We start from the raw sequence: 13291 nt of genomic DNA on the forward strand, positions 1-13291 counted from the left end.
GTTCTAGCCTCCATAATAACACTCACTGCACATGTATTGCCTTGTAACTCTACATTTAACTTTTGAAAACACCTGAACCATATTCTTCCTAGATATGACTCACCCAAGACCACACCCCAATTTTATGGCAGTCCCAAACATTTTTAAACTCCTATAACACAAGGGTTACATTCTTGCAGAACCATGCATCAAAGAAAACAATCACGACACAATGGGTATATGCATGACTGTTTCTTCTGACAACTGTGTTATGCTGTATCCAGACAGATGTGTTGGGAAATGAACATTTTCTACTTCTGCCAAGTTGTTCTAGCCAAAATGCACTGTGAAATCACATTCTGGCAGTACTGAGTAGCTGGGGGTTACATGGTGAAAGCCCTAGAACAACACAGTTGTAGAATTTGCGGTTCTCAGGCACTTCAAATACTGATGCATACTTGGCAGCCTTCAACAATAATCAGAGGCCAAGAAAGTCAACCTTTGGATAATAAGCTTCCTCCTTGTATCCTTTAGCAAGAATTACTTTAGTTTAGTCTTAGTTTAGCCTTCAATAATCATAGTACTATATCAAACCAAAACAGATAAATACCAATTGCCAGGTAGGCGGTACGTACAATGTTACTTACTTTGGCCACGCAATTTTCAGTCTTCATAGCAGTGCTTGCTAGACATACTGTTTCCTGGTTTAAGCAGAGTCTGGCACAACTGCTGTAAGTCTGTGAAGACATTTTTTTGAAAAAGGTTTGAATAGAGGAACACTGCTCTACTGCCAATTCTTCACATTTTGGTGCGAGACAAATAGGTACACAAATTCTAGTCCTATTTGTGCACCAGTTTCCTTTCCCTGAGGTAAACACAGGAAAATACTGCTAAGCTTTAAATTCTGAATAGATATAATTCAATGTCAAGAATCAGGGAATGGGTACCAACTTTTCAGTTTGAATGTGGGGGTGGGGGAAAGTGGTACTTTTAGGTGGGAACAAGTAGAGGAGGCCAAAGGAGTGGCAGGCAAACTGTGAAGAGCAAACATTTCAAAAACACACAATTTTGGGGCTTTCCCGCCACACTTGCTAGACTGGGAGTTCCACCATAAAAGCTATAGGGGCAAAAACAATGGCTTTGCCCCAAATCTTGAAATCCAAGGGAACAACACATCTCCATTTGGAGGGATTCAAATAGATCTCCTTGGAGTTGGCACCTGTGGATGAGTGTGGTGGATGTGTGTGTGCAACCTGGGAAAGAAAAAATGTTAAATTCCAAAAAATTTACCACATATCTTAATTTTTGCTGTTTGAGCCTGGGTCAGATAAAACATGGCTTCCAAGAGGGAATGAATGACACTTTGGCATCTTCTGCCCCTTATTAACAGAGTTCCAAGAGGTTAAAGAGTTTATTCACAGTAACAATATGAAGAAGTACAACCAGAATTGCTAGTGCCAACAAGAATACAAGAAGCAGCACCTCGCCCCTATTCCTCCCCTATTCCTAGCAGCTCGCCTGCCCCCACCTCCCCACCCCCTGGCACTTCAAATCTGGCCCCTCTCCTCCATCCTCTCACAATCCCAAATCCCATGGGCCATCATTTTTGTCCCTTTGAACTTCAATTATAGCAACAGTTGCCTCTGGTGGTAGCTGCTGCCAGCGCAATCACATCGAGTCTTCCCATTCCCTTCCTGGCTTGTAGCCCCACCTCCCTGCCTCAGCTGTCCATAAACTGGGAACAAGAAGGGAGAGGGGAGGGCTGTCACGGCAGCACTGGCGGCCACGTCCACGGACACAGCTGTTACCCCCATCCTGCCCCGATCCCACAGTAGGAGCTGTGGCAGAGAGAAGGGACAACAAGGAAAGACTGCAAAGGGAGAGAGGGGGAGGGAGGCAAAAGCAATGGCATCTTGCGTGTCAGCGGCTTAAAAAAAGAACACAAAATGGAGAACAAGGGGAAGACCGGACTAAGTTCAGGGAGTGGGAATGGGGCAGGACAAAAAACCCAAGGAGGGCATTAAAGGAGTTGGATGAGGGGAGGTGGCGGGGAGAAAACTGATTTACTTGTGACTGGATGTAAAATTAGGGGTGGGGCTTCTGGATGCTGGTATATGTCAGCAAACTGTACACAAATATCCCTGGTTTACACATATCGTGGGATGAACATAACCCAAGGTACACCTGTAGCCTTTATGGATACAGATGGTTTCCTTCATGTGTGAACCATTATTGAGGCAAATACTGGTTCATATAAAAACAGGATAGAAATTTTAAACCAAGAATACCTGTTATATTTTCCTGTCATGTTCTAAGCTCAGCGTTCAGAATTTCTCTTGCAACAGTTGCCACTACAAATATTTACAGCTGTAAAAAATATAGGCAACATAGTTTTCCGCATTATTTTTAGAAGCCATGAGGTCATTAACTCTTGCAAAAGGAACGTGGTGCTTGAGATTCATATCTCATCGGCATGTCTGCCGATGATTGTTTTTCTCAACTCTAGTGAACAGAACGCAGGTCTAAATCCACCACTGACTCGCTGAATAACTTTAAGGAGGTCACTTTACTACATGACCTCTGCTCCCCAGGCATAAATGGGTGCTCATTCCCACTGCACTCTAACCACACCAGGATGTCATGAGGATAAATGAGCTAATACTTGTAAAAGCACTTCTACTTCCAGGGGAAGAAAAGTGCTAAGTAGTGCAAGGTAGTCTCAAAATTGATTGACCTCCCCCAAACCAGTCAATATTCACTATAGTCATATACAAGAAAGTTTCTAAAACAGGAAGCAATGTTTGGAAAGGTTCCTTCATTTCCCAACCAGAGGCAGAGAGGTTTGCGTTGGAGTGCTTTAATATTATTTTGTACTGCATATAAAGAATGCAAACATAAACCCGTAAGATGCCCATTTGCTGAAAACTACCTTCTTTTTGAAAGCTGGCTGTAATTCTGAACAAGTTTTCAATTTTCTCACTGCTGCTAGGGTAAAACATTTTAAAGAGTTTAATTTTTACAGTGGATTCAATGACATGGGATTATCTAACAAAGTAATGGCTAATCAATAGAAGGTTTAGTTGTCAGGTGAAACATATAACACAGTAAAAGGGATTGATTGCCAGACTACCTCTTATTTACTAGGAGGTATATATTTAAAATGACACAAACTTGTTACCAAGCGGCATTCTTTTAACCTTGCAAAGAGCTGCTTCAGAAATCTGTTCAGGAGCCCTATAGCAAAACAAGATACAGCCTAATGAAAATGGTGGCGGGGGGGGGGGGGGGGGAGGAGAGGAGAAGAACTCTCTAGATGTATGGCAGCATCATACTGTGTCAAGAGCAAGAATGTGAGGCACAGAGCAAGAACACAAAGCTGAATCTTTGGGAAACTGGAACAGGACTTTAAAAATGCCGCATCGATGCTGCCAAACCTGATTTGGGAAACGCACAGCTATACAGGATGGCATTCCTGGTTGTTTTTAGGACAGATTCTCCTAGTATTCCGGCAGCTGGACGCAATAGACCTGGGTTTTAAAATGTCATGCCTTTATTAACCGATAAACACAAAACGGAAAGAGGTCCAACTGCACTTGGCCTGGTGAAAAGCTCTTTCCTTTACAAGTTAAACGAGTAGCTGAAGCATCTGCATGAAAATGTACTTTTTATGGTCACTGCCACCCAGGAGTTCAATAATATTTTTTTTTTACTAAGTCAATGATTACACAATTTATCAAAGAATGATTGCCCTGAAATAAAAATAAAATAAAGCCCCCAACCCCCTATACAGTCTTCCTTTCTCAAAGTGATTTTAGGAAAGCTGGTCATTGAACTGCTTCTTTCTGAAGGAGGGTTTTTGAAGCTGGGCACAAATTGCCAAATCGTGCAAAAAAAAAAAGTTATTAGACTCTAAAGGATTCAGTGGAAGTGGGAAGTTATATAAACAAATCACTACATCAGATCTGGGAAGATCACTTTTGTCTCACTTAGGAGACCTACATTAGTTACCCTTAAGGTCTTTAACACGGACTATTTAAAATAAGCCCCATTTATTTATTTATTTCAAATGAGGTGCTCCTTCCAAAGTATTAAATAATGTCTACAAATGCAAAAGCATTTTTATAAATGGGTAATTAAAACAGATGACTAAAATTAAGTCAAGCTGCAAAACATTACCCAGGATGCACTGGGGTTTTTTGTCATCTGTGTGTGTTGTGGGTTTTTGTTGCTTTTTTTTAAAATAAACATTAGACAATTTCCTCTATTAGACGTCCAAAGAACTTCGGAAAAAGGTGGAGGAACTTGTGTAGGAAGGGCAAAAAAAGAAATAACAGCACACCCCAAACTAAAGCATTTGTTGGGTAGTCCCTAAAGCATAGTTTGTCATATTGCAATTACACCTTGCCTACTGGCAAGCTAGAGTGCGGAAATCTGCCACTAGAGGGAGGAAGTGTCTCGACACAACGCGATGGTAGACGGGGAAATGGGTTTTCTTGAGCAATTATCCTAACAAAGCTCCCTTGGCTGTGTGTACCTTCTAATTACTCAATACAATTAAAATGACTAACCTAAAACAAATAGAAAAAATCCGCCTGCCTGATATCAAAGACTTCATTAAATCTTGGGTTTTTTTTTTTAATCAATCAAATTGGAAAGGAGGAAATGCTCCTGTGTCCAAACGCAACAGCTATTAAAAGTAAATGGGGTGTGTTTCTCTCTCTCTCTCTGTGAGTGTGTTTTAAAGGAAAGAACTATATCTCTTGGAAAAAAAGATAAAGAAAAAAAGAAATGCCATGGTATTTACCCATCTGGATACTGCTTGAAAATAAATTGTCCTCCAAAGAGCAAAAATACAGTGTGTTTTCTCTCAGCTCACTGGCTTATGAATCTGACTTTTTTTTGTTGTTGTTTTGTTAATACAGACACTCTATAATGTCATTTTCGGTTCTGGCGATGCGCTACTCCCCCCCCCCCCCCCCCCCCCCCCCCGCTTGTCTAACTGTGTAAAGGATGCCCAAGGTTTAGATCAAGTTATTTTAACTTCAGTGACTTAGTTGATGTGGTTTTTGAATGGTCTTTCCACGACATTATGAAATCTTTCCAGTTTGGGTTTTTTAGGGGAGTGGGGGACATGCGTGCAGGGATAGATAAGAGCTATTTGCTGAGTCTTACAAACTTTAAATCCTTCATTTGTCTAAGGTTCACATTAAGAAAAATGACAACTAAGACATTTTTCTTTCTAGAGACAATTGTGACATTTCCCCAACAGCCGGGAAGGTGTTGAAAACCTGGCAGCTGTTACCTCCTGGGATGAGACTACTTTTTTTTTTATCCTCCCATGACAGTTTTAACTCAATGGGTCAGTACCTTTAAAGGCGGCAAAGTATCACCGAAGAGGATGGAGGCTTGAATTACTGCTCCCTCCCTAACCAATGTAAACCCTCACTGCAGGTGAACTCTTCATCTATAGAGGTGCATGGGGGAGGAAAATGTAATGCCCTGAGCCAGATGGTTTTTATCTTGTTTTTAAAGAATAAAGGGACAAGCTAACAAGGGGGACAGCTACTTTGTTAGCTTCTTGGCCTCTCTCATGGCTTTGGATCCCCAGGGTTCCAGCCACACAAGAGAAAGAATACAGAAAAACGTAAACACTTAAAGAAATATAACTAGGGGGCTGGCATCATGCTGCTTTCAAAGAGTTGAGAGGAACTCTGCTCAAAGCTTTATTTATCACTGCCCACGTTCTCAAGATGGTAAGTGGACACATACACAAAGGGCATGGGGGAAGGGAGAAGGATTAGACAGCAGTCACAATTTACTCAATTACAGAGGCACAGAGGGCTGACAGATCCTATTAGCGCTAATCTTGGGCCAACAGAGGAGTCAGCATGTCATAAGGCAACATAGTTTGGGAAGTAACTTGTACTTCTACCAAATCCTCCATGGTCTCTATAATTGCTTGGAGACAAGACCCCCCCGCCTCCAAACTAAGAAAATAAGGAAACATTTTTTTCAGCATAAACTTTGGGGAAGACAAAGGTAAAAGCAAAAATGTAGTCTCATCATCTCACTCAAACTATTCCTGGCTTTTTATTCACAACAGCAGAGTTTAGCCACGTTAAAAAGATAGGTTGTTTCCCTTCCCCGGCGTCCTCCTCAGCCCTGCTAAAATGAAATCAATTACGATCAATCAGGTGCACAAAATGTCTGGCATTGACTGAGGAAGCCGAATCCCTCAGCTACTACTACAAATAGCTTGCCAATTCGATACCTCAAATGCAATTGTCACAGCTGCCCCTTATGAAAAACCCACCTAAGAGCAATCTTCAAAAATAAATACATCAATAAAACAAAACTAAACCCATGCTACAAAACTTTTTGTTCCAACACACAGAGAAGCCCAGAATCTGGCTATGAAAATAGACTCGGCTCCGGAGGGTGAAAGTTTTCCACTGAAATCACATCCATCAGAAAGCTCTGCATAAGCAATATCAAGCTGGGGCCGGCTTGAAGCACAACATACATGATACTAATTCTCCTTACGTCAGCGTTTCCCCACAAGACGCCTTTGACATCTCTCCCCCTATAGAGCTCGCCGGCAGAACAAACCATGACAGCAAATGGCACTTCATTATTACTCCATTCAAGAGAAGGAGGGGAGAGTTTAAACAACCTGCATTATGCCTATCTTTTTCAAAAACCAGTGGGATAATCAAGTTCAGGGCAGCTCTGGACAGCTGCCCTGTGACCTGTTTGTATTGACCCTTACTATTCATCACTTTTTCCTACGACTGGGAGGGCAGGCTCCTAGGGAGTGACCACCACAATAGACAGATACAAGCCAACGGTAATCTGGTTCGTGCAAAAAACCAGATGGCACCGCAGTAAATTTACAAATCTGCATTCATGGGGCTGTTAAAACACCCAGAAGCTAAAAGGCTCTGAGGGCCCCAGGAGGATCTCCTCTCTGTTTCTAAAGGCCATTTCTCTTGCGGAGACCATTGAGCTCATGTTCTTCATAAAGAGAATAGAGATGGAGCCCTTTTCAAAGGGAGAAAAAAAATCCTCATGACCTAATTAATCTCAAGGGCTTGGAACTCAACACTAAATGATTGGTATTAAAAAAGTCATTTTGGGGGAGCGGGGAAGACAAGTGAGAGAGGAGGTGAGGGGAAGCTTTTTAAATGGTGCAGAAAAGCCCTGTGTACATCCTTTCAAAATACTCTGCACAACAGAACTTGCAACTGGAAAATGATTCAATAACTCATGCATTTATTTTTAAAATGAATCAGATTAGTCCCATGTGTGACCTGCTGGTCCATCTGTATGTGCTGGACTTAATGGGCACGATTCTCTCTCTAGCTTCAGTATGAAGTATGAGAGAGATAAATTTAGTTTAATTTTCAACAGATCAGCCTATCCATTTTCCAAATGGACCATCTGGATCATCCTATTAAAATTAATTTATAACTTTGCAGAGTGAAAATTCGTTTGTTAGCTTAAATAAAGTTGCCAAAACTTTTGTCTTGTGTCATTGTTTTCTGGTGGTGATTTCCACAAAGCCATCCAAACGTTTCCACCTCAAGTTTGATTTTAGGCCATAATTTTTTTATGTTCCTATTCGCAGGTCGAGGAGATTTCCCCTCTCAAAACAAGGAACTTAAAATTTGGATTCAAAATAATCTCCTTAAGAGTCCTGAAGATTTTATAAAAACCTTTTCCTTCTCTTTTATGCAGTGGGACCGGGGCTGTATATCTGATCTGCTTGTATTTACCCCAGTGCTGAGCACAGTGCTTGGCCCATAGTAAGCCCTGAACTAATTATCACTATTACTTCGATTACTATTATGTAAAAACCCAAAGCTATTGAAATAGAGTCATATCACCTCAGAAGTTAAAAACAATGTAAGCATTAAGAATGATTTCAAGCACTTATTCTCTTAAATTAATGTTTTTTGTGCCCACTAGCACAATACAGGCAGTAGATGATTTCTAAATGCTGTAGATCATTGGCGATGGTTTTAGATTCCTCTGTTCATGTATGTGTTTTGAAAAAGGAACTCAATAATACCAATCGGCATATTTCAGGAGAAAAAGGATAAGAGTATATTTAGCAACAGAAGAACAGAACAGCTATATTCTCTGGTAATACTGTACAAAACTGCATGGTTGGTAGCGGAAGATGGAAGGTTGATATGATAAGAGTTCACTGTCCAGGTGGTAGAAGAAAATAATAATAATAATGTTGGTACCTGTTAAGCACTTACTATGTGTAGAGCACCGTTCTAAGCGCTGGGGTAGATACAGGGTAATCAGGTTGTCCCACATGAGGCCCACAGTCTTAATCCCCATTTTACAGATGAAGGAACAGGCATAGAGAAGTTAAGTGACTCGCCCACAGTCACACAGCTGACAAGTAGCAGAGCCAGGATTCGAACCCATGACCTCTGACTCCCAAGCCCGGGCTCTTTCCACTGAACCACGCTGCACTCCACTGTCCCCAGAGTAGTAATACATTGCCATAGAGAGGTGGGGAATGGAGACCATGGTCTTTCCCAGTATTTTTATAAACCATAAATTTGATTGGGGAGGATTCACCCTAACCCCTGTAAAACCCCACCGGAACTATGTAATGTTCACGGAAATCTGTCTCTATCCTGTGTCTTCCCAAACTGACTTTTCAGATTTTTCTGATCCCTGAAAAGAGAGCACTCTGGCCCAGAACTTTGACACTTACATGTTTTTCTCAAATAAAAGAGCGAAGAAAAATTTCAAGAGTAAGGTCCTTAAGCCTTTAGAAAAGGAAACACACTATGGATGCATTTATTTCAGGGGAAGAAAACCAAACCCCCAAATGTCTCACCAAAATCCAGAAGAAACAGGAATAATTCACTTAAGGAGAAGCCAGAATTACTTTCTACTTGCCGGTTTAGGCTATCCACAGCACTAACACTAACAGAAACTAATGTAGAAACCAAATTATTCCGACTAAACTGAAGCTAGTACAGATGGGGTTCAGTTATCTTAGACAGGCTTTTGGCCAATTCTGTTTGGTCTTCTATAATTTTTCTCCTTCCCTGGGGGTGAAATGCTCTCCCCACTACTTACTGGGTCCAACCTTGATTAATTTGAATCTAACCAAGCTCTTAGAACAGTGTTTGACACATAGTAAGCACTTAACTAATATAATACTATATTATTATTAAAATATTAATGTGTATAATAATAATGAGTGGGTGGGAAGAGGGACTGGGGGTAAGAGGAGAGGAAAGAGGGAGACAGTAAGAGTGTCTGATCTAGTCTTGGTTCAGAAAACCAGTTTGGTAATTAAGGCACTTATTTAGCACTTACTATGTGCTAAGCACTGGGGTTGATCCAAGGTTTTGAGATCAGACAATCTCTGTCCCACCTAGGGCTCATTACTACCTTATTCCCATTTTAAACATGAGGAATCTTATTCCCATTTTAAACATGAGGAACTGAGGCCCAGAGAGTTTAAGTGACTTGTCCAAGGTCACAAAGTAGGTCAGTGGCAGAGTTTCACGAACCCAGGTTTACTGACTCCCAGTTACACGGTCTTTCCACTCTGCTCCTCTGCTGCCTAGTGTTCCACTGAACTAAACTACAGAGTTCTTGCATAATGGAGAGTCTTTATCTTATTAAGAAATACCTATGTTGCTCATCACATGGATGTGACCTCCATTTTCATTTTAACTTCATAATGTGAGGTGGAATTGGCTTTCCTATATATGGACTCTTCAGAGATGTGTCTATTCCTCGGGGCAATAATAAGCGTTCAATAAATACCTTAACTAACTTTGGAGACTATATTTATCAATTATTTCTTTATATTAACTTCTGTCTCCCCCCGAAGACTGTAAGCTCGTGTGGGCAGGGAATATGTCTACCAACTCTGCTGTATTTTCCCAAGAGCTTAGTAGAGTGCTCTGCATGCAGTTTTTTTTTAATTTTATTTTTATTATTTTATTTTGTTAATGAGGTGTCATCCCCTTGATTCTATTTATCGTGATTATGTTGTCTTGTTTTTGTCTGTCGGTCTCCCCCGATTAGAGCCCGTCATTGGGCAGGGATGGTCTCTATCTGTTGCTGAATTGTACATTCCAAGCGCTTAATACAGTGCTCTGCCACAAAGTAAGCCGCTCATAAATACTATTGAATGAAATAGCCTCTCAAATATCACTGATGATGATGACGAAAAGATGAGGAACTAGGAAAAAAATCTCAGCAGCCTGAAACTGATAGCTCTAGACAGACTAATTTCACAGTACTCTTAATTTAAGCTCAAGAGTTCAGAATGGTTTCCTTTTCCTTTTGTTAAAGAAAGACTGAATTTCATACCTGTCTAAGTGAACTCTTCTCTGGTATTATCTTCCTAGGGGGCTCGTCATTATTACAGTCTTCTCTCTCAGAGGAATTCTGTGAAAGAAAGTAAGCTTTAATTCAGTTCTCATCATCTCCAACATAGTTCTGTAGGAGGAAAGGAAACTGAATGTCATTTCAAACTCTGCAAGCTAGAACACTGTATAGGACTATATACATTTAAATACACATATACACGCATATGCAGTCACACACATGCAAATATGTGCACATTTAATTCTGTTTGGTCAATGCAAAATGGGACGCTATGAGTCTATTTGTGCTTCCTCCTGACACCACAAATATCGACCACAGAAATCAGGACAAAATGGGCTGACTGAAGGCCATATATAATCTAAAATACAAACATAACTTTGAGACCTGCACCATCTGGTTACTATTTTTCAGGTTCTCCTAACTTCGTTATCTAGGCAGCCCCAGAGGTGAATCCCAGTGGACGGTTAGAATGAATTCTGAACTAACTGCTGCATCACTAAAGGAGTCAAGATAAAATATACCATATAAGAAATGAACATACAGAGCCATCACCTAAGGATTTAGAAGTAGAAGCAGCATTTTATCAAGTGCCCCATTTGGTGTGGTACACTGTACTAGGTGGTTGGTGAGTACACAATAATAGATGGCATGTTCCCTGCCCACAAGGAGCTTACACTCTAAAGGGGAGAGAAACTTAAAAATTAGTGCTACAATAGCTGAAGTAGGGGAGCTAGTCCAACAAAAATTAACTGCTGAGACTGCGTCTTAGATCCTATTGGCATAGCACTTGGTACCACTGAGGACCAATCAGTCCATTCAGAAATAAACATAGGAACATCTAAAATAAAGCAAAATCCAGTAGCTACGTTAGGCCACCAAGATCTGCAAACAAAAAACTTGAGAGTTTCAAAATAGAAAACAGGCAAAACTCCAAAGATATAAAACAGGGGTTTATCCTAGACAAGGAATTGGATTTCGTTTTTTTAATATCTATGATTATAACATTAAAGTTCAAGATACACTAGTTAAAATTTTATCATCCATTCAATCCTAACAACATAATGAAAAACTTCCTATTAGAGGGATAAAACACTAAAACAGGATACCAAGAGAGGTTGAGGAGTCTCCAGCCCTGGAGCTCATTAAAGAAATCACCGACGAACAGTTTTAGCTATTCAACCTAAATGGACACGGTTCCGTGATTTTTAAATTTTTTTCAGAACTGGAAAAAGGCCCCAATAGTTGACAAAGTTTACATAACAGCTAATTTTAAAAAACATTGATAAGGGTGAAGAGGAGTGCTTTCCAACTGGAATGTGCTGCCCACCATGGTGAACAGCTTGCTGTTGTGTTAGAATAATTTAGTCCCTTTAAACTGTGAGCCTCCCGGACTGGACTATATTAATCCTCATTTTATATACACACACAGACATATACACATATATATACACATGTATATCTACCCCAGTGCTTAGTATAGTGCCTGGGACCCAACAAGGATTTAACAAAATTATTATTAGTAGTATTAATGCTAACATCAATAGAGAAGTAGCGTGGCTCAGTGGAAAGAGCATGGGTTTGGGAGTCAGAGGTCATGGGTTTGAATCCCAGCCCCGTCACTTGTCAGCTGTGTGACTGTGGGCAAGTCACTTAACTTCTCTGTGCCTCAGTTACCTCATCTGTAAAATGGGGATTAAGACTGTGAGCCTCACGAGGGACAACCTCATTACCCTGTATCTACACCAGCACTTAGAACAGTGCTCTGCACATAGTAAGCGCTTAGCAAATACCAACATTAATATTAGTATTATTAATAATAATAATAATAATAATGAGAAGGCAGTTCTCCAGCCACCTAGTGGTAATAGCCTGTGCTGATTCAGAGAAGATCTGGTTCTCGTTTTATGGGATAAAACTGGAACAGGTTGGCAAATGTGCTAGAGAAATGAATGTAAAGGCCTGCCTTTCTGAAGAATTTGAGGGCTTTGGCCTATGATTGTATGCATATTCTCACTTTCTTATTTAGGCCTGAGGCTGGCACTCTGCACAACTCCTCCTTTGCACCCATCTCAGGTTCCAAACCCAGCAGTGACGGCATATAGTGACGGCCCGTTCATCATTCACTGGTAGAGTAGAAAAGGGAACCCGACTCAAAACCTCAATAGAATAAATCAATTAAAACCCTGTTAGTCAATCCAAGCAAGGCTCCTTTCCTCAGAATTTTCTCTCAACAGATACCATCGCAAGCATGAAACTTGGAAGATGTACCTTCAAATTTCATGACAATTACTCTTTGGCATTTTTCATTTAATTTACCTGCCCTTAATAACCATCAGAGAAATTGTTTCAAAATGATTATCTTCCATATGTAGATTTTAAGTATACTATTTTAAAAGTATTTTATAGGGTTATTCCCCCAAAATATCTCCAATTAAAGATATCTCTAAAATATTACACTTTACATAGACAGACAGGCGCTCATCTGTAAAAAAAAAAAAAAAACCAAACACCTAAAAACAAACAAAAAATAGTGGCTCTAATATCATGAACAGGGATAATATGTCTGTGAAAATAACTTTTCCATTAATACTCTAAAAGTATGCCCTCAGAATGGGAATGTCAAGGTTAAATGTAGAGCATCTGTTTGTGAAATAATTTTTAGAAAAAACAGAGCTGCTTTTTCAAAAATTGACAAAAGATCTCCCCATTCAGGGAGGTGGCTGGAAATGAGCAGAAATGGGGGTGGGGGGGCGATATCAGATAACTCAAACTGCTGGTTACCTTTTTCAAAATAGCATATATTTCAGAGCAACTGCAACTGGTAACCTACTAGATTACACTATTATAAAATAAAATAAAAAATCAAGTAGTCCAAACCTGGTTAACTCAGTACATATTTCCTTGGCCTTTGCATTTTAAACAATGTTACTGTATT

At 40.2% G+C, this 13291-nt stretch overlaps 1 protein-coding gene across 13 annotated transcripts in view; it reads right to left on the reverse strand.

Annotated features, from left to right (window-relative positions):
- BTRC (beta-transducin repeat containing E3 ubiquitin protein ligase) overlaps positions 1-13291 on the reverse strand; it is a 118808-nt gene that overhangs the window by 61702 nt on the left and 43815 nt on the right. For 9 of the 13 annotated variants that reach the window (XM_029080536.2, XM_029080535.2, XM_029080544.2 and 6 more), the window contains 2 exons: positions 10339-10416; positions 627-716 (listed from right to left, as the gene is read on the reverse strand). In XM_029080536.2, the coding sequence (XP_028936369.1) occupies positions 627-716; positions 10339-10416 (168 nt within the window). Of the gene's footprint in view, positions 1-614; positions 717-10338; positions 10417-13291 lie in introns of all 13 variants that reach the window. The other 4 variants (XM_029080543.2, XM_029080545.2, XM_029080538.2 and 1 more) reach the window with 3 other exon arrangements.

This window comes from Ornithorhynchus anatinus, chromosome 16 (assembly GCF_004115215.2).
Source record: "Ornithorhynchus anatinus isolate Pmale09 chromosome 16, mOrnAna1.pri.v4, whole genome shotgun sequence".
NCBI classification, from domain to species: domain Eukaryota; kingdom Metazoa; phylum Chordata; class Mammalia; order Monotremata; family Ornithorhynchidae; genus Ornithorhynchus; species Ornithorhynchus anatinus.